The 26,272-nt window shown below is 38.7% G+C and overlaps 1 protein-coding gene across 4 annotated transcripts; it reads right to left on the bottom strand.

The window, feature by feature from the left end:
- Positions 1 to 1,054: 1,054 nt before the first annotated feature.
- Positions 1,055 to 26,272, bottom strand: LOC148873914 (protein FAR1-RELATED SEQUENCE 5-like). 4 transcript variants are annotated; one of them, XM_088963589.1, is made up of 4 exons: positions 26,121 to 26,272; positions 16,521 to 18,800; positions 2,372 to 2,545; positions 1,430 to 1,634 (listed from the first exon to the last, which is right to left on the bottom strand). In XM_088963589.1, the coding sequence occupies exon 2, from the start codon at positions 18,779 to 18,781 to the stop codon at positions 16,598 to 16,600; it is 2,184 nt and encodes a 727-aa protein (XP_088819715.1). In that variant the 5' UTR covers positions 18,782 to 18,800; positions 26,121 to 26,272; the 3' UTR covers positions 1,430 to 1,634; positions 2,372 to 2,545; positions 16,521 to 16,597. The 4 variants fall into 4 exon arrangements, with proteins under 4 accessions (XP_088819714.1, XP_088819717.1, XP_088819716.1 ...); XM_088963588.1 differs by lacking the exon at positions 2,372 to 2,545 and having other exon boundaries at positions 1,055 to 1,634; XM_088963591.1 differs by lacking the exon at positions 2,372 to 2,545 and having other exon boundaries at positions 1,055 to 1,634; positions 16,521 to 18,794; positions 26,121 to 26,248.

Raw genomic sequence — 26,272 nt, 5'->3', positions numbered from 1 at the left:
GCGAAAGAGATAGTTCAGAAACTGGAGGTGTGGGTTGTTTTCTTCAGTTGTAGTAGTTATCTAGAAGTGTGAGACTGATTCCAGAAAACAGAATGGAAATGGAAAAAAAAAAAAAAGGGAAAGTCTGAAAGTGGAGGATGATGCTTTAGCAGACTCTTTTCTACACAACTCTCGTTTCTTTTGCTTTTGTTGGGTTTCTTTTGATTTTCTGTTGAAGTCGAATCAGTTTCTGAATTTCTCCTTTGTTTAAAAGGGGGACAGAAAATGGTAGAACTGTTGAGGGAAAATGAAAGTGTTTTTGGGGTGATGGGAAAATAGATAAGCCTGGTAAGAGCTCTCTGGTTATTTTGAGTTTCTTTCTTTTTTTCTCTACTATCAAAACAATCATGTAAAGAAAAAAAGGAACAAGCAAATAGTAGAAACAAATAGAGCAGCTTTATTCTCTTCTTCTCTATCATTCCGTTGTGCATGCCTTTGGCTTTGATTTTTGCTGCCTCGTCTTCAAATTCAGAAGTGCACCGGGGACGACGATACAGGACCCAATAATTGCAACTACAGAGTTGCTGAAATGGAGGGAGTGGTTAGAGATCCGATACGAACCAAAAGAAAATTAGATGATAGGTGAAGGGTATTTTTGTCCTTTTATATGATACTTAACATCAGTTAACAGTTTTGAACCAACTTAACACTTTTTGTAAGTTTGGGTTTTGTAGTGACACGTTTGAAAGTTCGGGTACTAACTTGACACTACCCCTAAATTTCAGGGTACTAAAGTAGAATTTTCCCTATAAAATATTATGCATATGTAGTATTTTTATTATTTTATACATAAAAGCATAGGCACAGAATCAGGCCTGGCCCGGTCCGGTCCCAGCCCATGATCACCCCTAATATGGGTCCATTAATGTTAGAAATTGATTTTTTTTTCAGTAGAAATTGAATTAGTTTAGGTTATTTATTTATTTGATGAGCAATTGAATTTGTTTTTTCTTTTTTTTTTTCGCCTCAGGGAATGGAGCCAGAAAACAGAGCAAACCAAGTCATAGCAAGTATGGTCTCTAAGAATTACTCCATTTTTTCCAATTATGTAAGAAAGTACAACAGCATAGAAGAACAATCTATATTGCTTAATTTTCTAGCATAAGTGAAAGCTTTTATTTCCCTGGCACAGGAGAAAGTATAACGGACTAACAGCTCTATTCTGGCATGGTTTTTGCCACTCAGACTAAATTTTTGCTGCAGTAAAGTTAGAGTAACTAAATAATGTCTTTCAGATCCAGCATCTGCCATGCTCTACTGACATTAAAAGGGGTGTTTGCCAATATGCACAATTTTACTTTTTTCAAAAACAAAAACAATTGCCACATCAGCTTATATATTGGCAATCACCCCTAAATTGTCAGAATGTTCGTGAAGCAATTATAGGTTCTGCTTACAGATCTGTAAGACGCAATTATATTAAAGTTCCCAATAATTTTCTAGTGAAACCATTATCAAATGCCAAGCTACAACATATAGCACACTATTTAATAACTTGGGAAAATAGATGATCAACATGTCAAGTTAGTAACTCCAACTTCCCAGAGAAGAAAAAAATAACCACACCTTCTGAAGGGAAAAGGGCAATGATGTACCTGAAAAAACAAAAGCAAAGCTCCTCATTAGAGACAGGATCTGGCTACAAGATTAATGGCCATTTGTTAAAAAATCAAATAAATATGGAATTTACTTGAACCAGAAAGATAGGAAGGGAAAAGGACTAGTCTTGCAACTGCTGTCAAACATGTTACCGATGAGATGTGCTCAGGAAGCTACCACATTTAGAGGTTCTCACCTCACAGAGGAGAAATTGTATGCTATAACACTTAAAGTATCATACAAAGATGACATATCAAAGACTAAAGCATCGATGCAATATAATTCTAACTTAAATAGGCTCAAGCCTCTTTTGTCTAAAAGAACACAAGAATTATGAATCAGTAAACACCAGAACTATTACCATAGAGGTGCTTCTGCGTCAACAACAACCCAGAGTTAAAACCCAATATCATGATACAAGGCACTATTAAATTCTGAAGTTTCCGAATTAACAGACATAACACACCCACAAGAAAGCTACAATTACGATGATGACACATGCAACCTAATGAAAAGGGTTCAAAGACTGCATAGTGATACCCATGCTGCAATATTACTGCAATGAATCAGATCAAAAGCTTTTGGAATCATGGCTTCAGTGTTTAACATCCTAACCTTGATGGCTATAATGCCTAAATACAGATACAGACACATGCACAGATAACAGCATATGGGGTTACGACTCTCCATTTCCAAACATCCTGGACAGAGATATGGGCATAGGAATTCCTGCCTGATGTTGCCCTTTTTTGGGCCATATGATCCAATGAGGTTCCAAGTCATCCTCTCTCTCCTCCAGTTCCACTGTTACTGAAAAGTTTTCCACCCACCGAGCCCTCTTCTTAAACTTGCTATTTTTCCAGGTTATGATAATACCACCAGCCACACCAATTGCAGGGTTGAGAACCTGCAAAAATGTAGTAATACCAGGTTATGATAATACCACCAGCCACACCAATTCCACCCACCGATTCAAATGTGGCTTTGAATTATAGATGTCTTTACAAACTCCAGATTCATTTCCTTCAAAAAATGTGGCTTTCACTTCTCAATTGTGTGTTTGTACCAAAATGATAAATCATTGTTGAAGGTGCAAAGAAATGACATGAGTCAGTAGTAAGAAATCTGTTACAAGTTGAAGGGGCTAGAAGGGCTGGGGGCAGACTAAAAGGACATGAGTCAGTAGTAAGAAATGATTTAAGCACTCATAAACTAACAATGTATATGGCATTAAACAGAACAGAATGGTGAAACAGGATTCATGTAGCTGGCTCAATATAATTGGGATAAGGCTTAGATGATGATGACCAACAATGATTCATGAACACCCTGAATTTAGTCTTCTAATATTCCATGATTTTATGCCTATCATGATTATATCCGTTTCTAGTTCTGCCTCCCCTGTTCTCCCCCTCCCCCTTCTCCCACATGCACACAACGTGGAGGTGTTTGAAGATTTCCATAGGATGGAAATATAAATAAGGGAAATAATGCCACTTGCATTAAGCTCATTCCTAGAAAAGGCGTGAGTTTGGAGGTTAAAGACTTAGGACTGATTAGTTTTCTCAGAAGCCCTCTAAAATCATTGCTAAAATTCTTTCTAATCAGCTTAGAAAGGTGATTGGTAAGGTGGTGGCCATTTCTCAAAATGTCTTTATCAGAGGATGACAAATAGTGGACAGTTCCTTGATAGCAAATGAATTGGTAGAAGAAAGGAAAAGAACAGGTTTTCCAGGTGTTGTCTGCAAATTAGATCTTGAAAAGGCCTACAATAGAGTGGATTGGATATGTTTGCGGAACATGATGAGACTGAAATGCAGGGGTGTACTCAAAGAGCTCGGTTCTCTATTCTTATTAATGGATCCCCTCATGGATTATCCAAAGCTGCTAGGGTATTACGTCAAGGGTGTCCTCTCCTCTCTCCCCCCTCTTGTTCACAATGATTGCAGATGTTCTAGACTGTTTTATGAAGAGAGCTCTGAGCTGTAATCTAATTCAAGGGTTCAAAATTGGAAGAGAAGAAGTCCATATGTCTCATCTCTTGTACTTTTTTTGGTAGTAAGCAAGGTTGAAAATATCAATACACCCCAATATGCTGGACATTTCCTATCAATTGTTTCAACCACACTCATTCTTTTTCTTTTTTCTTTTTTTTTTTCAAAATTATTCGTGTGAGCGCGGGCGGTCTTAGGCCTGCCTACCCCCTGAAATTGGTCAAAACCCCAAGGCTATGTTAGGTTTTTTGAAGGAAAAAGTAGGGAAACCTTTACAAACCTTGTATAGGCTTTCCCTACCTTACCCTACTTTTTTCCTTCAAACCAAACACAGCCCAAAAGCCATTTCTTTAGAGTATCAGTGACCTGCCTGTATGATATGTATTGGCCGATCAGGCCAATATGTTGTGAAATTTGATCCTTGGTAGTAAATAAAAAAGAAAATATACTAAAAGGGAAGATATTACAAAAAGGTGATAAGGAATATCCTAGAATAAGAGAAAAGCAAATCTCCATCTCAAACCCCTTTAGCTTACTGACAAAGCTTCCCAACTGGGAGAAAAACAACACAATGAACACCCAACCCTGAAAAGAACAAAGGCCTGAAAAGGAACACTTTAATACTTACCTCCTAACACTCAAAACATGCATCTTAAACACCCAACCCTTCACTAACTGATCTCCTTCCCGACCAAGATAGGAACAGGGAAGAAGAAAGGGACAAACAGGGAACTGAAAAGACTCCAATGGGGTTTGACAAGTCAGAAGGTGAATTCACCCTCCGGTGCAGGAAATAGGGTTGGTAAGGGAAAGAATGTGGTAGAGCTTCCATGAAGATTCTAAGCTGGAACGTAAGGGGTTTGGGAGGAGGAATGAAAAGAAGCTTAGTGAAAGAAACCCTTGAGAGGGAAAATCTGGATATCATCATCCTACAGGAAACTAAAAAGGATTTGGTGGATAGGAAATTAATAAAAGCTGTATGGGGATTAAGAGGGAAGAAATGGGCAACCTTGCCAGCCATTGGGACAGCAGGAAGAATCATCATTGCATGGAGAGAGGAGGTGGTTTCAGGAACAGAAATAGATGTTGGAGAGTTCTCCATCTCTGTCTTGTTTACAAATGTATAAGATGGCTTCAACTGGATTCTGACAGGAGTGTATGGGCCCAACTCCCCTTGGGACAGAGAGAGATTTTGGGAAGAGCTTGATTCTCTGCACGAATTTGAAGGCTTCCAGTGGTGTATCGGAGGAGACTTCAATGTCACAACATTCAGCCACGAAAGCACTAATAGTGGGAGAATCACCAGAAGCATGAGAGAGTTCTCTGATTTCATAGCAAGACACAACATCTGTGATCTCCCCCTTCGCAATGGAAGGTTTACCTGGACAAATATGCAGGAGAATCTGATCAGTTGTAGGCTTGATAGATTCCTGATAACTACAGATTGGGAGGAACACTTCCCCGACTTATTCCAAGAGATCAGACCTAGGTGTACATCCGATCATTGGTCAATTGTGTTAAAAACTGAAGTCTCAAAAAGAGGAAAGCACCCCTTTAGACTAGAGAAGGTTTGGACTCTACATAAAGATTTCAAATCTAATGTGGCCTCTTGGTGGGAGGAGTGTGAGGTGAAAGGTTGGGCTGGGTTTTGTTTTCTTCAGAAGTTAAAGTACCTAAAGAGGAAGTTAAAATCATGGGGAAAGGAAGAGTCCAAAGCATCTGCTGAAGAAAAAAATAAGTTAATTCAGGAATTGGATGAGTTAGACTGCAAGGAACAAGATGGAAATTTAGATGGCCAGGGGAGAAGAAGGAAGGAATTAAGGAAAGAGGGGGAAAAGGTAGTTAGGAGGGAAGATGTATACTAGAGGCAAAGATCTAGAGTAAAATGGTTGAAGGAGGGGGATAAAAATTCAAGATTTTTTCACAGCTATGCCACAGGAAGACAGAAAAAAATTACATCTTAAAACTGAAGGTGGCACAAAGAGAAGTGGAGGAACAAGAGGAGATAGTCGAGCAGTTTCTGAATTTTTTTAAGGAACTGTACATAAAGAGTAACAACAAATCCTTTTACTTGTCTAACTGGGAAGGGAGTTGTTTGTCGGAGGGACAACAAGCTTGGCTAGAAAGGGAAGTTAAGGAAGCGGTTTTTGGTATGGATGGAGGCAAATCTCCTGGTCCGAATGGTTTTCCTTTGTTATTCTACCAATTGTGTTGGAATATAATTAAATCGGACTTAATGGAAGTGTTCAAGGATTTCTTCAATTCATCCATCGTAAAGAAAGGTAGCAATTCAATATTCATCACCTTAATCCCAAAAAAAGGAGGAGTTTTGGAAGTAAAGGACTTTAGGCCAATAAGTTTGGTGGGCAGTATTTATAAAATTGTGGCTAAAGTGATGGCAGGCAGACTAAAGGAACTGCTTAGAGATCTAATCTCCAATAGTCAATATGCTTTTGTAAAAGGAAGGAAGATCATTGATAGTAGTTTAGTGACCAATGAATGTGTTGAAGACAGAAGACAAAAAGGCAAGTCTAGAGTAGTTATAAAACTCAATTTGGAGAAAGCATATGACAAAATTGACTGGGACTGTGTACTAAATATGTTGGAGTTAAGAGATTTTGGAAGAAGATAGGTGCTTGGATAAAAGGGTGCCTCAATTCTGCTCCGTTCTCGGTGCTGATAAATGGAGAACCAAAAGGTTATTTTCAGGCAAGTCGGGGTCTTAGGCAATGCTGCCCCCTTTCCCCCTTTCTCTTTACTCTGGTTGTAGACATTCTCAGTCACTTCATTGAGAAAGCAAAAAGCCTAAACCTGTTGAAAGAATTTAAAGTTGGAAGAGACTCAATTCACTTGTCCCATTTGATTTTTGCTGATGACATCATTGTTTTTTTGGAGGCTGATCTGGATTCTATCATTAACTTGAAAAAGGTCCTTGTGTGTTTCAAGAAAGTTACAGGTCTCCAAGTAAATTTTAGAGCAGCATTGTGGGGATAAACATAAGTGAAAGTCTGGTAAACAGCTTCAAGGCGATCCTAGGTTGTAAAGTGGAGACTTATCCGATCTCATACTTGGGGTTGCCTCTCAGAGGGAATCCAAGAAGATAAAGCTTCTGGGAACCAGTAGTGGAGAAGTGTGAAAAAAAATGGCAACTTGGAAAAAAGGCTATCTTTCAAAAGGAGGAAGACTCACTTTAATAAAGACTTCCCTGGCTAACCTACCTAGTTACTATCTCTCAGTATTCCAAATCCCAGCCAAGATCAGAAATAAAATTGAAAAGCTGCAGTGTGACTTCTTGTGGGATGGGGGTGGAGAGAGCTGGAGGACTTGGAATAGGAAGGATCAAGGAAAAAAATGTAGCACTTCTGGGAAAGTGGCTGTGGCGGTTTCCTCTAGCATAGAACACCCTTTGGACCTTGGTCATAATCAGCAAATACAGAAAGAATGTCAATGGTTGGGACAGCAAGGTGAATCAAACAAAAGCCTCTAACCCTTGGAAAGGTATTTGCTCCATTTATGATATCTTTATTTCCTTTGTTAGATATAAAGTAGGGGATGGGGCCAAAATCAAATTCTGGACTGACCTTTGGTGGGGAGAAAACACTCTAGCCAACAGATTTCCTCATCTTTTCAATCTTTCCCAAAACAGAGAAGCTACTTTAGCCTCCTGTATTTCAGACTCAACCCCTGCTTCAAACTGGAACCTATACACTTAAGGGATGTGAAGATTGAGGATCTTGCCAAACTCCTGCATGCCTTAAGAGAGGTCTATGTTTCCCCCTCAAACCAAGACCAATGAATCTGGAAGCTCCATCCAGCCAGTAAGTTCACAACTAATTCCTTTTTCAGAGCCTTGGTATTGGGTGACACAAAGTACGGGTTCCCTATGAGTTTGGATTGATCATGTACCCTCTAGAGTCTCTTTTTTTGTGTGGGAGGCTTGCTTGGGAAAATAAACACCTGTGATCTTTTACAGAAAAAGCTCAATGGAAGGCTGTACATTTCTCCCCATGTCTGTATCCTTTGTCTCAGTAATGGTGAGTCGGCAAACCATCTCCTCTTACATTGCTCAGTAACGAGGACGATATGGCTTTACTTAACCTAGTAGGGTACAGCTGGGTTTTCCCGGAACACAGAAGATATATTAAGACAATGGCAATTGGCAAGGAAGTGGACTAGGCAAACGGGGGAGAATATATTAGCATACGGTAGCTCAAGCAGTAATTTGGGGTGTTTGGGAAGAAAGAAACAGTCACTTGGAGACTTAATCTCTCATATAATATACTTGTGCAATCAGTGGGTGCAGAATTCAGACAGCTTCAAAGGAATATCCATGAATATGCTTCAGCAGAATGTAGTGGAAGTATTGTTCTCCTCTCCTAGTCCTTCAAGAGGGAAGAGCATCCCCCATCAAAGAGAGGAGAAGGAAGTGACTTTATATTTTGATGGAAGTGCTACAGGAAACCTGGGAATAGCAGGAATTGATGGAGTATTTAAGAGGAGGGATGGCCACCCTTTGTGGGTATTTAGTGGACCAATTGGAGTTGCAGATTCCACAATGGCAGAAATTTTAGCTGCTTTAACGGGGCTCTGTATCACAAGAGACCTAGGCTTCACTGATCTAACAATCAAAGGCAACACGATAAAGTGGTTAGGGGAGAAGGAAGGAGGTCCATGGAGATTGGCCCCCTATTTAAATGAGGCTAGAGATCTGTTAAATTCCTTATCTGTAAACCTTTGTTGGATTCCTAGGGAATTAAACTTTGTAGCTGATAGTTTGGCTAAAACTGGTACACACAGGGATTTTTTGTACAGTGATAGAAATATGCCTTTATAACCTGTGTAGCCTGATTGTACATCATCACATGTACTCTCTGTTTTCTCAATCAAGTTAATCTCTTTTCTCAAAAAAAGATATGGTCTCAAAACCAATGGAAAAACCTTACTCCAAAACAAATTCTTATCCTCAAATAGGGTGTTGGGAAGAATCTTGAATGAAGAAGATGATGCTTATGGTCTTCTTGGAAGGAAATAAGGATTATCTCATTAATTTGGGAAGAATCTTGAAATGTCATGAAGCAGTTACTGGGCTCAAGGTGAATTTGTCTAAGAGCAACCTTTTGTGAATCAGTCTATTTCAGGCTGAATTGAATGAACATAGCCTGATTTTGGGGTGCAGGATAGAGATTTGGCCTATAAAATATCTAGGACTTCCACTTGGGAAAAATCCAAAGGCAGCAGACTGACTCTAATTAAAGTAACTTTCTCAAACCTCCCTTATTATTTCTCTATTTTTAGGATCCCTGCAAGGATAAGGAACCATATTGAAAAGCTTTAGAGAGATTTTCTGTGAGAAGAGTAATGATAGGAGGGATCACTTGATAAATTGGAAGAAGGTTTGCAGGCTAAATAGGGATGGGGGATTGGGGCTGGAGTGTTTGGACGAAAGAAACATTGCTTTTCTGGGCAAATGAGTCTGGTGATTCCCTTGGGAGCAAGAAAGTCTCTGGACCTTGGTTATAGGAAGCAAATATGGAAAGAATAGGAAGGGATGGGACAACAACCTCTCCCTCAATAAGTTCTCCTCTCAAAACTCTTGGAAAGGTATAAAACAACTCTTTAATTTCTGTTTCCTTTCCTGAGATAAAGTCTTGGTAATGGTCAGCGCATAAAGTTTTGGACAAACCTTTGGTTGGGCCCCACAACCCCTTGCTATTACCTGTCCTAATCTTTTCCAGTTGATCTTGGACAAAGAGAGCTCAGTCTTTTGGGCAATCCTTAGAGAAGATTAAGGTTTTCTCTTACAACCTTAATTTCTGAAAAGCTCAACTCTGAATCTCTTGATGCCTCCTCTTTGCTAAATTCCCTTTCTACTGTCTTTTTGACCCCTCCTTTCCTGACAAACACATTTGGTCTCCATCTACCTCCAGTGTTAGACAGTTTTGTATGCCCTTAGCTTCAATCAAAATTGATGTACTTTATGAGTTTATTGTAAATGAATAAAAGTACATATTTGATTCATGTTCCCTTGGTATGTTTCTGTGTAATACCCTTAAACTGGACACTTATTGAGACTCGTGTTAGTTTAGAAAGTTCACAGCCAGTGGGTTGGTCTAGGGAGACCTATCCTGACAAGGCTGACACTGTGGTGCCACCAAGTCGGTTGGGGTGGCTTGTCTCAGCTACCGGGGTGAGACCCTAGGCACATACAGTGTATGATTAATTGAATCTTTGAACTGGACCAGATTTCCGGTATTGCCCTGGACCTTGGAGATTGATGGGCAAAACTGAAAAGTTACACCCGACCCCTAGACTCGATTATGATACTGCACTAGGTGTCGGATCGGGCTGTCTTTGATGTACCAATCAGTGAGATCCTTAGCGGGGGTCAAAACCTGGGTATGTTGGGACAATCTGAGAATTCATCTGAGTGGGTGATCATAGTGACAGGATCAGCCCCTTTGTCGAACAAAGGTAATGATCGGGGATGCGCTCTCACTGTTGGAAACCAAGACTGCCAGCAGCCGATTTCAACCGTTGAAATTTGTTTTGCAAAATATATTTTATATGAGATATAAAAGTATATATATTATGGTTTCTAAAATGTTTGCAAAAGGTTTTAATTCCCGGGATCCATATAAGTGGAGAGTGCAACACTGTTCCTTGCAGCCGAGGGAGAGGTCATCTCTTGTCGGGCAGTGTATGATCATTATGGGCTGAGAGGTTAAGTGTAAGACCATTGAGGATAATACCTGATGGGCTAATCTTGCATCTGCCCACAGTCCCTGGGTGTTACAAGGTGGCTTGGCCCAGGGACCACTTAGGGTAAGTGTTGGGCCCATAGAGCCCATTTGATGGGTTTCAGGGGGTGCACTGTCTTAACAATGTATTCGACCAGGCCTTGTAACAAAGGTTGGGCCGAACCCATGTGGCTGATGTGTAGATCAATGCTTGGGTCCCACGCCATACAAGGAAGCCCAACTGGGCAACAGTTAGGAAGGTTAAGTGAGCACATAAGCTTAATGGGCCTAAAGCCCATTTCGAACTGGGCTATTAATTTAGTTAATTAAAGGGGCGAATTCTGAGATGGATTAGCAGTTAGAATAGGGTCTTAATCCTATCCACTCAGAGAGTCCAGATCTGAATGTGATTCAGATCTAGAAACTTCCTAATAAGATTAGGATAAAGCTAATCTAATCTGCAGATAAGATAAGGGTTTATCCTTATCACTAGAAGAGAAGGCTGATCCAAATATGATTTGGATAAGCACCTCCTAATGGGATTAGGAGCTGATCTTTTCAAGTTAACAAAAGGAAGGAGGAGGCGGCAGCCTTGAGAGAGAACAAGAAACACATCAGATCCTCTTTTAGTGCTGAAATCAAGAAGAGAGAATTCTGCACCCTGCGAATACTCTCATGCCGCCTCCCTGCTCCTGCCGCCCTGTTTGCCAGTTCGATCTCCAGCTGTGGGAGAAGTCAAGATTGGATCTTGACATCAGTTCTTTGAGAAATGATTGAAAAAGAAAGCTGTGCTCACGTTCCATCCTACTGTTTCTTGTAAAGGACAGAGTTCTTGGGGAAGAACACTGTTGATTCTGCTCCATCCTGCACTGCACCATCTTCAGTGGGAGCAGTCTTTGGATCCTTCCTTGGGCGTGAACACCTTCGTTGGGAGATATTACTTCTCCGTATCAGGTATTATTCTCTCCCATTCCTTTTGGTTCAGATCTGGTTCAGTTTAAGGTTCAAGAAAAATTTTTGAAATTCGCCCCTTATTCCGCAATCTTTGGGCGTCCATGGGATGGATCTCTCAACCCTTCATCCAGCACTTTTTCTATTAAATCCTACTTCCTAAAATTAGTTGAGGGCTCCTCTGTCTTCTCTTTCTCTAACAGAATGGTTTGGCATATGATTGTCCCCCATAAAATGTCCTTTTTCATTTTGGAAAGCAGCCTGTGAAGCTAATGTTTATGATAAAATCTTTAGGAAGAGAAAATGGCAGCTTTATATCTCTCCCCACGTTTGTGTGATGTGTACAAAAGACGGGGAATCCATTGGCCATCTTCTCATTAACTGTGAGGCTGCTTGTAGTTTGTGGCAGTTTTTCCTTACCCTCGCAAGGAAATGACAGCTTCTCTTGCCTAGGAATGCAAACAGTTTGGATTCGAATCAGGGTACATCCGAACCCTATCCAATAATACAAATCATAGATCCGATCTGATCCGAAGATCTGATTGGATCTCACAAACATATTCAAATCCAAATCCGTTAAGGATGTTAGATATAAAAAATAACAAAAATGCAATAATATATATATATATATATTCAGATCAGATAGGGATCCAAATTTAGTCTGATTTTTAACCGGGTCCTATTATCCGATCTGAAAGTCTGATAAGGGGATATCCAAATCCGACAAAATAGGATCAGATTTCAGGTCAGGTCGTATCATGATCCGATCCATTTGCACCCATACTCTCCCCCCCCCCAACTCAGTGATTAAGTTTGCTAAACAATGACATTGTTGCAAGTTGGGCTATAGGGGTAGTATGTACTTGAAGTTGGTCATCCATGATGTCATGTGGTGTATCTGGGAGGAACACAATAGAAGAATTTCTGATAACTCTAAAACTTCTCCTGAAGGACTGAAAGGCAAATATTGGCAATGCTCAACTCTTGGATGCTGGCCAGTAAGAGGCATTTCCTTTGATGACTTGAACAAAATTTTATAGCAGATCCTGAGTTCTTCTCCAGATCCTTCATCCAGGATGATTACTCCTCCCCCAGTCCCCCTAAACCTCCTGGTTTCATTCTTCAGTTTGAAATCCTTCTCAGAGCTAATGGTAACCTAGTTTGGGCCTATAGTAGACCTGCAGAGGCGGTAGATGCAACAGCGGCTGGAATTAGAGCTCTTCTTGTGTGCCTCAGAGCAGCTTCTGCCTTAATTCTTCTTTGGTGGTTGAGCAGGATTCCAAATTGGTAATAAGCTGGATGAGTGACAAGGAGGGAGGCGCATGGAGATTCAACTTCTTGATGAAATAAGGGATCTTGCAGCTGTGTTTGACTGTGCTTTTAGATGGATTCCTAGATAACTTAATTGTATGGCTGATGGTCTTGCCAAATCTGGAGTGGATAGGGATTTTCTGTATGGCAGAAATATTTTACCTATGTAAATGGTGGGAGGCTTTTTTGGTGTTTTTGTTCTTTTCTTTGTGTTGATTAGCCTGTATCCTCCCCTTCTTTTCTGCTGAGCATTAATGAAAGTTACCTTTTCTCAAAAAATTAAAAAAGAAATGCTATTAGCTTTGTCATTGAGACCCCCTATGTAATTCGTAATACTTTATTATCCCATGCCGACATTCCCTATTAGCTTCTTTTTTCAAGCCAAAAGAACAAATGTGCTTTTTTGCAATGAACAGTGATTTTGTTTGCTCTTCTAACTTCTCTATGACACCCCCCAAGAAGTCTCCAAATTCTTACCATTTTTGTAACATCCAGAAGGATATTTCAGCATCTCACTCAATTCTGGTTGTTTGTTCATCTCCCTCTCCCCATTTTGTTCTCAACCATATCAGGCCATTGATGTGAGCTGGCCACCACCACTGGCGCAACTTCCTCTACATTCAAGCCCCTTGATCCCCCAGTGTGGATGATTAAGTTTTCATGCACCTGTACAAAAATTGTCATGCTTTCTTCCAAAATTGTAATAATTGTCTTCTCCTTACCTGTTGTTAAGGATGTGATTTAATGATATGGTATTATGGATGTTGAAATAAACCATCTTCACCAGTTGACAGGATAACCACTTTGCATTTCCCTATTGGTGGTTGAAGTTGAATACGACAGTGGGTTGGGTTCCCAAATATAAATAGCTCTGTCCCTTGTCTGGATACCTGCCTAATCATTCTTATTTTGAGTCATTTTTTGTGCCAAGGCTTTGAAGTGGTGCTTTGGCAGAAGTTAGGTTTGTAGCACATTCTTTCTTTAACATTAATAAAACTTCGTTAAGTTGCTTATAAAAAAAAAGTTTTTTTTGTCAATTATATCAATCTAAGGTTTTCAATTCACATGTCCAAATAATTTGTTTTAGTATGAGTGTTTTTCTCTTTAAACCCATAATTTATTCAAGTTTGTACTTCCATGACTTTTCTTCTTATTTTTATGAAATATTTTAATGATACATAATTTCGTAAAATCCAATGGATGTTTTAATATTTTAAACCCTTATGAAATGATAAATAACATAATATCATAAGAAGCAAAGTAATAAGTAAATCACAACTTGTATTAAATTAACAAAATAAAATAAGAGCTATAACTATCAAGAATGGAAATAATTTTTAAACCATAAAATTATTCTAAGTAGTGGAAGAGGCCAACTTGAAATGGTCTTATCATTTTAAAAGCATTGATTTTAGCACTTTATAATGTATATTTATTCAAAAGAACATGCCCTTACATAATTTCAAAAAAATATTAAAAAACTTTTTCATAGATTAATATTTGCAACCCCAAATTTACAGAAAATTGATTACCAAAAATAAATTTACAAGAAATTTTCAATATTTCCAACATATTTCTTACACTCAAGTGGTTGACATTACCACAACATTTTAAACTTTGATCTATGTATCATGATAAAGTGACCATACCACTACTTTTAAATAAGATTTTGACCATAGTGGTATAAGCAACTATCAGGCTTAAATCCTCCTCTCTCCATTTCCAAATTCCAATAGACCTGTCTTCTCTCCTAGGCATCATATTCTCCCATATGCATCAATTAAGCAATTGAAAAATGGCATACTTGAGACAATATTTGTGATCCCAATGAACCTTAAGACACCAGTACAGAAATTGCTTGCCAGTAATCCCTAAGAAGGGAAGAGTCCATGTGACAATTAGATTTGATCATTTCTAATCTCATATTCTCATCAGACTGAACAGGTACTCCATCTTTCAAATGACCAACCAATTCAAAAGCATCTATTACCACATTTTAGGTCATGACAGCTTGCAAATAAAACTGAAGAAACAAAGAAAAAAAACTATAACTTTAGAACTTACTCCTCATCAGATAGCAATCTAGGTATGATAACTTCCAATACCAAACCTTCATTTCTATCTGCCCACTAGCTACTGTTACTCCCCTAATGCTAGTACCCACATGAAATTATGCCTAGATAAGTTAGCCAATGTGTGGTAGATATCATCATCTGATGGAGATAACAAAAATAAGCAATAAAAGCTTACCAAAAGAAAATATACATTATATGTAAATAATAGGCAATTGCACAATTTTGGTCCCTGTTGGGAGGAGGGGACTGAATATGGACCAAACCTATGGCCCTTTTTTGACACAAAGTGACTGCTTTCAGGCTGGAATACACATTCTAATACTTGGCAACCTAGATTTTCTCATCGCGCCAAGCACTGCCTTAGATATAAGAGTGTCCTCGCTCTGTTTTCAACTCCTTTTGTTTCATTTTCTTTCCATTTGAAGGAGAGACCAGAGAGATTATGATATGCACACGAAAGTCATCCAGCTCATCAAATAAGAACCCTTGGAAACCTATATGATGATCAGTATCTTTCCTCTCCCCTTGAACTAACCAAACCTGTAGGAACTAAAAAGCCATATCAGGCCACCATAAGTTGCATTATTTCAATGTTAGCTCAATAGTGTGATCGATACATCTCTTGTTTCATACCACCATGTTGGGAGTGTAACTTCAATCCAAAAACCAAAAGACAGAGAACAAATAAAGAATTGCCGTACAATGATACCACTTGAAGCAAGAAGTGGAAAGAGTTAATTGTTAATGACAATAAGCTATGTCTAGTCCCAAGAATATAAGAATTATGAATGCTTATGTGTAAAACTTTAGCGAACAAGCCATACACTCATTTGTATCTTACTACTCATGGCATGTTTAAAGTATAGTGGTGGGATGGTTGAAAGAAAGAGGGTAAGGAAGATGGAAGCATAGATACACCATGAGAGGGGGGGTGAAAGTCATTTCAAGGGAGCTGGAGTCTTCTTTCAGATGAATAGATAAGCAAGCCCATTGGCTGATTTTTTGGCAAAACAAGGGGTGAACAGGGATCAATTTTTCTGAGTTTAGTTGTAAATAAAAATGGGTTGATGGAAGAAGGGCAGCTTTTTATGGGTTATATACACTTTATATGTATACTTAATATTTTATTATCTCAATAACAGTTACTTTTATTCATAAAAAGAAAATGTCTATTTTCTTGTGAGTTGTGAACCTGTTAAAGCAACAGTTGACCTCACCATCTCTCAATTGATAAAGTGTACAAGATCCAGGCTTACAAACGTGATTGGAAGATCCACTACCAAGTGAGAGGTCCATATTCTAACACCAAAGAGTGATAAATTGCTGAAATGCAGTATGGAAGTTTCAAAAGTAGAACACATATCCTCCTCCCCTTTGTATACCAGAAAGCTTGGCTGAAGTTTCTTTTCTACCCTCCCTTTTGCTCCTGCCACTTTAACTTACCAAAATGATGCATATATTAAAATACAGGTGGAACTTATGGTTGTCAAGCAGAAAATTTGAGAATGTTCCATGGTTGATTTGTTTTTCCTTTTTAATATATTATATGAAAATTTGCTAAACACAGAGTAGAATGACCCAGGAAGATACAAAATCTCGACAAGGAATCTATAAATAGAAAGGAAAAAATCCAAAATCCTAATATAAAAACTAAAATTAACATAAGCTACATGATCTTGATGAGGAGAATCTTAGCCTTCTAAAGATCATCAATGACAGAACAGAAAAAAAAAGTAATAAATCTTTACTTCTAGAAGACAATCAAAGACATAATTAAAGTAGCAATAAAAATTATCAATCTATAAGGTACTTACCAAAATAAGGAGATGCAATTTTGCCTCTCTGTCAAATTCATCCACAAAACTTAGTCACAACCATCTTATACAACAAATCAATAGAAGAATGAGAAATCCAAGCCAAAATCCACAGAGCTTCTACTCTTCAGTATTTCTTCTATCCTTTGGCGTGCATGCTTATAGACATCTAATAAAAATAAAAAGGATCTTTTGTCCTCTGCAGCACGTGCTGATGTCTCTCTAGATACTCTTTGTAACTCTCTAAACATCATAGAGAATCGTACATTAGGTTCAAGTTCAATTGTACAACCACAATAATCAGTTACAGCTCCATCCTTTGCATTTCTTGTCCATCTCTTCAAGATGTATTGTGATGGAAGTTGTTTTACCTGTCTTTCTAGAAGAACATACAAGGAATGTGAACAAATGATCCCCGAAAACTCAAATTTCTTACAACTGCACACAACTGTTATGTTTGATGGATCAAATGCAACAACATACTTATGAAGCCCATTGCAATATTTCACTATGTATTCAATTTTTGTTCCAACCTCGAATTTATTTTGAATAACACAATCAAGAGATTCTGAATATTCCTTTTCAAACACCCTATATACTGTTGGAGTATATATAGATGCCGCTTGCCTCAACATTTGTATCGGAAAAGGTAAATGGGGGGTGCTCCGGCTCATTTTGACATCCATTTCCAACTCTTTAAGACGATAGTCTGCCACGACTCTTTCAAAATGATTAAAAATCTGAGATAGATCAAGAGTTGATTTCAAGTATCCCTTCAATGACATATTCATGCTCCCACTCCTTTGTGTACTTACAATATCAGCACAAAAATGATTTCGTCCATATGCCAAGGCCCACTTCTCTTTTACTTCAAATAATTCTTGCAACCAAACATTTTCTTTTAAATCATACTTTATAAGCATATCATTCCATGCTCTAAGAAACTCACCCTCTTCCTCGTACTCATATATACATCTACAAAAGTCTTCTTGAAAAGAAGAAGTGGCAAAAATAATTTGCAAATGGTTAGCCGCATTTTGATATATATGCCATGTACAAAAACGATGGCTTGTTTTTGGAAACACATGTTCTATTGCATGTGTTATTGCTGCATCTTTATCAGTAAGAATTGTTATTGGTTGTTTGCCAGACATTGCTCTCAAGAAAGAATGGAAAACCCATTTAAAAGATTCAACAGTCTCATCATATAGTAGTGCAGCTCCAAAAACAACAATTTGTTTATGATTATTAACTCCAACAAAAGTTGCAAACAGTCGCTCTTCATCATTTGTTCTAAAAGAAGTATCAAAAGAAATGACATCACCAAAATAGTTGTAATCAGCCACCATCCTTGCATCTGCCCAGAAGATGTTGGTTATTTGATCCGTTGCATCAAGTTGTATCGAGTGAAATGATAATCTGTTCTCTTCTTGCAATTTCTCAAAGTATTTCAATATTGCCCCTGCACCTCCTTTTTCCATTTCCCTCTTCCTCTTTTCTTTCAAATAGTTATCATAATCATCATGGACAACACCAAGATCCCGATGCTCTCTAACCTGTTCACCTTCTTTCTCCATGTCCCTTTTCCTCTTTGCATACAAACAGTTGTTATAAGCAGCATGGCTAGCTCCAAGATTCTGAAGTTCTCTGACTTGTTTATCCATAACTGAAAAACTTGTTTTCGGTAATATCAAGGTTGGTTTTGGTAAAATTAAGGTTGATTTTGGAAGTGTTGATGAACTATTGGATTCAGCCCGAGTTGAATGTGCTAATGCTGTTTTCCCATTCAACTTTAGCAATTGTGATATTCTTGGGTTTAGAACCATATGATTATGAGTTCCTTCAAATTTAGTTACATGGTACTTTCCATTAGCTTGCAAGGCAATAGTTAATTGTGCCTTACAACCAGTTCTTCTATTGTCACGTCGATACTTCACATGGACCCGTCGTTTATCAAAAGCACGATGACCTTCAAAAGAACAAACAAATATTCTATCTTTGTAAACACCAGACTTTAATTTGTGTCCTCCTTGTATTCTGACACTGAAACCCACATTCTTAGCATATTCACTATAGAAATCATATGCATCATTCCATGTCTGAAACATCATTCCTACTTCTGGATCTTTCTGGCCTACTTCTTCTACAGGAGCATTTTGCTGTGAGACATTGCATGAATCTAGTCCACATGCAGATCTACATTCCTTCTCTGTACCCTCTTCAGTTCGACTGTTCAGGTTAATATTTTCTCCACCACTCATTGGAAAAATGCTTCTGTTCCTGGTAAAAAGGAAAAAAATAACCACTCCACTCTAACTACTATAATTTCAAATATTAAATTTTCAAAACTGAAATAAATATAGAGACATTAACCTGCCATTATCTACAATTGGCCTACAGTAGATATAAATAAAATGATAAAAATACAAATGTGCTTCAATTTTGATGTTAACTACAACATAAACTATAAACAACAAAGCGTTTCAGAAAGAAACCAAGAAACCATAAATTACTAAAAGGAACCTAGGCTGCTAATGTGTTTTTTTCTTATATTGGGTCCTTTATTTTCTGTTTGTCTAGTGTTATCTCCAACCTGTTTTCCATCTCAGTTCTTTTTTTTTTTTATGAAACAGGCAATGTATTGTATTGTATTGTATTAAAATATGAGAGAAATCAAGAAGCATCAGCCCATGTACAATGAGAGCCTGTACATTGGGAATATACAAAAAGATTCAACGAAAGAAAGATCCAGCTTGCAAAAAAGAGAAAAGTTGGACACCCATGAACGCCCTTTGTACACTTAACCAGGAACAAGCCTACAACCTTGTTTCTAACTGAAGTTACACCAGAATAATTGTTATCTGTGTCTTTCCTTCCAGAGAGCCCACAGGATGGCAGATGGAAAAATCCTCCAAAGCAGTTTGCCCCTAACATTCAATCCCTTGAGGGACCACCCTTGCAGAAGTTGAAGAACTGATTCAGGTAAGCAGGACTGAACACCAAAGCATGACCAAGCCATTTCCCACAGTAGGGAAGAAAAACTGCAATGGATAAAAAAGTCATTGGAGGATTCAGAAGTCTCATTGCACAAGGGGCACAAGATATTAGAAAGAAGCATCCCCCTTTTGAGCAACAAGGCATTTACCAAGCAAGGCAGTCCAAACCAGGAAGGCAACCTTGGTGGGACATGGGAATTCCAGATCAAAGTCCAAGGGAAATCATTGTCCCCACAAGACACCAAATCGTTGTAGGACTGAGGAAAACCTGCCTGAGGAGCTCCAAGAACAGACTCTTTCATCTTCAGTCCGATGATTAGGTAGGATGCTTTGAACAAGGCTTAACAACTCAGTCAATGGGCTGATTTCCCAATCATTGAGGTTTCTTCAAAAAGTGGGGCCCCAAATGACCTCCTCATTCAGAGTCAAAGCAGTCTTCAAGCATAACATCCTTATCAAGTGCAATATCAAAAAGAGAAGGGAATCTCTCCTGTAAAGCCAGGTTTCCACACCACCTATCATGCCAAATTTTGAGGCAATTACCTTTACCAACCTTGCACCTGATGCCCTTCAAGAAAACAGGGAGAATAGAGGCTATATTGCTCCACAGAGCACACCCCTTTGAGGATAGACCAGGGCTTAAATCCCAACCAAGGTTTGTGAGCCCATATTTGACTTCAATAATCCTTCTCCATAGGCTATATCTCTCTTTGTTTGTTGATAATGGTTAGACAGGGGTGTTTTTGGTCTTTATCTCCTTTCTTATATTCTCTCAGTATTTGGGCACCCAGATAGGGGCCTTCTTGTAATTATTATTTTTCAAATTATAAAATAAACTTTTGAGGGTGTGAACAGTGAACGACACACACCTCTCGACCAAGGTTCAAAGTATCGATACGATACATGTTTTGGCAATATCGTATTGGTACTTAGAAGCGCCCAAAACTCTATTTTTTTTTTAGTTTTTTTTTTCAAAGTTTGGTTTTTTGGGAAGCTAAAAACATGTTTTTTTAATTAAAAAAAGTTGGGGTTCCTAAATGCTTGGAAGCAGGCATTTCAGATCATATCGTTTTTAAAAGATACGATACAATACGCCCAATACGGACCGTATCCTATCGATACTTTAAACCATGCTCTCGACACATTGCTCTCTTCTTCCTCTCCTTCTTCTCTTCTCTTCTTTCTTTCTTTCTCTTGAAACCCTAGTTTTTGCAACTTGGTATCAGAGCGGGTATAAGTATCTAGGAGTTGGTTCTCTGCTGATCTCCTACCCAAAGGCGAACTGCTGACGTCAGACCGCCACCGGATGCCGTCAATAGTCCGTACAGGTATCGGCGGCAGTCTATGAAACCAACACAATTTGATTCGTCCTGGTTTTAAAAAAATTTTGGTATGATTCTTGTCATTATATGAAGCTTCTATGATTTTTGGTGGATTTTTCAAGGAAAAAATCACAGAAATTCCAGATCTGATGTCGAGCCATGTTCAGTAGGTTTAATGATTTTTTTTCTGCTATAAAACCTAGACCATTCAGGTTGTTTTTAAATTTGGGATTGACGAGAAGTGGTCCCGTAATTTTCTAAGCATTGTGTGATTTTTGGGAGATTTTTTCTCCCTCTATTTTGCCGCCAACCTAGTTTTTTGGGTCTTCCTTTGGTTTTTAACCGTGTGGTAACCTAGTTTTTGGGTCTAGAACCTCGGTTAAAGTGTTGGGGGTCATTTTTGGTTGGTGAAAAGGTGTCTTGTTAGAATATGGAATCATCTAAGGATTTTCAGATGGTTCCCGGCATACTCTTAGGAACTGCAGATATTTCCAGTGGTATGATAACTACTGTTAAACTGGATAGAACTAATTTTTTAGAGTGGTCTCAGTTTGCTAAACTTACCATTACTATGAGGGGTAAACTAGGATTCATCACAGGAAGGGAAGTGAAGCCGAGTCCTAAAGACCCAAAATTTGCAAGGTGGGAACAGGACAACTCCCTTGTTATGTCATAGCTGATTTACTCAATGCAGCCTCATATTGCCCGAAATTACATGTTTCTTCCATCTGCCAAGGATATCTGGGATAGGGTAGTTGCTACTTATTCCCAAGTTAACAATACTGCTAGAGTGTATAAGCTTCGGAGGGAAGCTTGCAGTATGCATCAGGGGGAGAGATCTATTGCTATGTATTTCTCTTCTCTACAATCTATTTGGGAAGAAATGGATCACTTGAAAACTCTAGTTTGGAAGGACCCTGAAGATGGTGAGCAGTATCAAAAGTACATAGAGGAGAATGGAGTCTCTGATTTTTTGGCTGGCTTAAACCCAGAGATTGATTTCACCAAGCAACACATTCTTAGTGCAGGCATTGTCTCTCTTGCTACTACTTACTCTCTTGTACAAGGGGAAGAAAGCCAAAGAACCTCCATGATGCAATCCTCTGTGAATTATCATTTTGCCTATATGTCATCTTGAACCAAGCAAAATACTAGCAAACATCCCATTGCAGAGAAGGTCGAGGATGTTATTTGTGAGTACTGCAAGAAGCCAAGACACACTAAAGAAAGGTGCTAGAAGCTCAATCCTCTATTTCTTCTCCTCCTCCTCTTGTGTATCGACCTCAATCCTGGCAATAGTTTTTCATCAAGCACAGTAAGAGGATGGCTCCTAAAGCATAATGCCCATCACAATCTGATTCCCTAGACTCAGGTAATCTTGAATCTCCTGACAATCATATTATTGATTCTAACCTTGATCTTCCTATTGCCATTCGAAAAGGGAAGAGGACATGTAGCAAGTATCCTATCACTAACTATGTGTCTTATGATGCTCTCTCACCTTCCTATTGTGCCTATATTTCAGCTATCTCTTCTGTTTCCATCCCTCATAGTGCAACAAAGGCAATGCAGTGCCCCCATAGGAAGGAAGCTATGAAACAAGAAATTGAGGCCCTAATAAAGAACCAGACTTTGGAGGTTATTCCTTGCCCTAAAGATAAGATTCTTGTTGGGTGTAAGTGGGTTTATACTATTAAGCACAAGGCAGATGGCTCAATTGAAAGATACAAAGCTTAGCTTGTAGCCAAATGATACACTCAAACTTATGGCACTGGTTATCTGGAAATCTTTGCTCTAATTGCTAAAATGAACTCTATTCGTATTATCATGTCTCTTGCCGCCCATTAATCGTGGCATTTATATCAAATGGATGTAAAGAACGCCTTCTTTAATGGGGACTTACAAGAGGAAGTATATATGGACTTACCACCTGGGGTAAGTTTTCCTAACAATGATGGAAAAGTGTGCCACTTAAAGAAGTCTTTGTATGGGCTAAAACAGTCTCCAAGAGCATGATTTGACAGGTCCAGGAATGCCATCTTAAAGATTGGTTTTTCTCAATCTCAGGCTAACCACACCTTATTTATTAGAAGAGTTGATAGTAGAGTAACAATGTTGATAGTATATGTTAATGGCATTGTTGTGATAGGTGATGATATCACAGGTATCTCTCAGTTAAAGTCATTCCTTGCTTCTGAATTTGAGATTAAGGACCTTGGTGATCTCTGATACTTTCTTGGTATTGAAACTGCAAGATCCAAGAAGGGGATTTTTTTGTCACAAAGAAAATATGTACTTGATTTGCTTCATGAGGTTGGAAAATTAGGGTGTAATCCTATAAAAACTCCAATTGGTCCCAACCACAAGTTAAACTCTACTGAAGAAGTTCTTCCAAACAGGGGGGTATATTAGAGATTGGTGGGATGCCTTTTGTATCTTTGTTTGACTAGACCTGACATTTCCTATGTTGTTGGAGTGGTTAGCCAATATATGCATGAACCTGGGACATCTCATATGCAGGCGCAGTTAACAGAATTTTAGCCTACCTGAAAGGATGCCCTAGCAAAGAGATGTTAAGTTCTAACCACAGCCATCTAAAGATTAAGGCTTACACAGATGTTGATTAGGCATGGTCCATTGATGATAGAAGATCTACATCCGGTTATTGTGCCTCAGTTGGAGGCAATGTGTTTTCCTAGAGAAGTAAGAAACAATCTGCGGTTGCTCATTCTAGTGCTAAGGCAGAGTACAAGGCAATGGATCATGGAGTGTCTAAACTACTCTGGTTGAAGACCTTATTGACTAAGATGGGCATCCAAGCAGATGTTCCAATGAGACTATATTATGACAATCAAGCAGCCATAAATATTGCTCACAATCTTGTCCAACATGATCGTACAAAGCATATTGAGGTTGATAGACACTTTATTAGAGAAAAAATTGCTAGCAGAGAGATTTGTCTTCCTTTTGTAAGGTCAGAAGACTAACTAGCTGATTGCCTCACTAAAGGTGTTCACCATCCAAAGTTTGCTAAGAACCTTGCCAAGCTGGGCATGATTGGCATATATGCTTAGTTTGAGGGGGAGTATTGAGAATGGTTAAACAGGGGTGTTTTTGGTCATTATTATTTTTCAAATATATTCTCAATATTTGGGCACCTAGATAGAGGCCTTCTTGTAATTATTATTTTTCAAATTATAAACTAAACTTTGAACAGTGAACAACGCACACCTCTCGACACATTGCTCTCTTCTTCTCTTCTCTTCTCTTCTCTTCTCTTCTCTTCTCCAACACCATTTACCCAAAAGAGCCTTATTAACCAATCTAATGTTTCTGATACCAAGGCCTCCAAATTTTCTAGGCTACCACACAGATTTCCAGTTCACCAAATTGAATTTAAAATTATTCCTCCATCCAGCCCATAAAAAGGCCCTCATTTTCTTCTCTATATCCTTGCAACACTTATAGGACTTTGGAATAAAGACAGATAATAAATAGGGAGTGAAGACAGGACACTCCAGATCAAGGTGATCTTACCTCCTTTTGACAGGTATTTAGATTTCCACAAGGGCAATTTCTTCTCAAATCTTTCAATAACAGGATCCTAGGTCCTCCTAGAACTGCACCTAGCACCCAGAGGTAGGCCAAGATAAGTGGAGGGCAGCTTCCCTAACTTGCAGCCTAGAATGTTAACCAAAATGGGATCGAGGAATCCTTCTTCAGTTTTCATTAACTCACACTTGGAGAGGTTGATCTTGAGGCCTGAGACAGCTTCAAAGCATCTTAGAACAAAGCCTAGAGAAATCAAGTGATCAGCAAACTGGAGCAAGGGGATTTGATCTCTTCCCACCCCAACTTTAAACCCTTGAATAAGGCCTCCAGTTGATGCCCACAAGTGAGCTTACTTAGAGCTTCCATAATTATATTGAAGAGGAAAGGGGACAGAGGATCCCCTTGCCTTAAACCTCTTGAGCCTTTGAAATTTCCACAAGATTTGTAATAGTCACTCAGTTAACAATTTATATGGCTCATAACAGAGAAAAGCATGACTCATATAGCTGAACCCAAATAGTTGAGAAATGGATTATATGCTTAGTTGATTTGAATGTAATATGTATTTGTGCTGATGTGTTCCTTCCTTCTTTTTCCCTTTGAACAGAAATTAAGTATCAAACCTTCAAGAACTTAGACAACATTTAAATTCACCCAAAATATATCAGAGAAAATCATAAACACTACATTTATAAGGTCTAAGATTAGCTAAAGCACTAAACTACAGAAATCTTGTAGTCAAGGGGGACACAAAAGTGGTAGCGAGATGGCATAAGGATGAGGAGCAGATCCCATGGAAATTTAGGAACATCATGAAGGAGATTAACAAGCTGAAAAATTGTCAATGTAACACCGGTTCAAACTTCAAAGGAATTAAAGGAAAACCATGAATTGAACCACGGAGTCAATGGAAGTGCCATTTATTTCATCTCATTCACAGAGCTAGTACTTCAACTAATAGATGCCAAAAATCAGTAATCACCATCTGAATGCATACAATGCATTCTGGTAGTCAAAGCATTTGAATGCCACCACAAAAAATAACAAGGATCCTAAACAGCTTTACTACAAAGTAGAAAAAGTTTTTCATGATAATACTTCCCACCATTTTGATTCAACAAATCCAAACATGCGCCATGTCAACTCCTGGTCCAGATTATATCCATTTAAGCAAGCAGAAGGCAAACACCGCCTGGCTCATCAGTCAGGCAAACATAACCAACAAAAAGAAACCACGTTGTTCAAACGCAGAAGTGAGAGAACTCCACCCCAAAGCAACAAACCTGGATTACATCCACTGTCATCATAATTGTTCTCATCCAGAAAGCTTATTGATCAACAATGGGATTGTTTGCCTTCACTTAGTCATAATGAATTCTCCAAAAGTATGTTGTATCAACCTTAGCAACCATTACTACTCCTCTCATTGAACTAGAGCTAGTCACTAATTTCTCAACTAAAAAAGAAAAAGTCAACCACTCAGACCAAAGCCACTAATCCAACCCAGAGTAAAAACAGACAGATAAGACGACACACACAGCCCAGAGTAAAAACCTGCGATTGGAAAGTCGACAAGCCTCGTCCAGCCTCTTCTCCACCCAACAGAAACAAAACGAAAATCTTCTCTAACATGCGGAGACACACACACAGAGGAGCTCGCTACTTCGCCTAACTCATTACCAAAAAGATAGAAAAAGAAAAAGAAAAAAAAAAAAAAGCGATTTTCTTACTCCCAGTGCAATTCGGAAAAGGAGGCGAATTTCTCCCTTTTCTCTGCTAAATCGATTTGAATCAGTAGAGTTCAAATTTCAAACCCTCGCTCCTGTTCAGCTCTCCCAAATCGTTCTTCTTGTTCAGTTCCTCACGGTTCTTTCAGGCTTTC

Source organism: Nelumbo lutea, chromosome 1 (genome assembly GCF_056320005.1).
Source record: "Nelumbo lutea isolate HS-2025 chromosome 1, American lotus-T2T, whole genome shotgun sequence".
Taxonomy (NCBI): domain Eukaryota; kingdom Viridiplantae; phylum Streptophyta; class Magnoliopsida; order Proteales; family Nelumbonaceae; genus Nelumbo; species Nelumbo lutea.
Note: the sequence above shows the minus strand (reverse complement) of the source record. Positions and strands in the feature narration are given on the sequence as shown.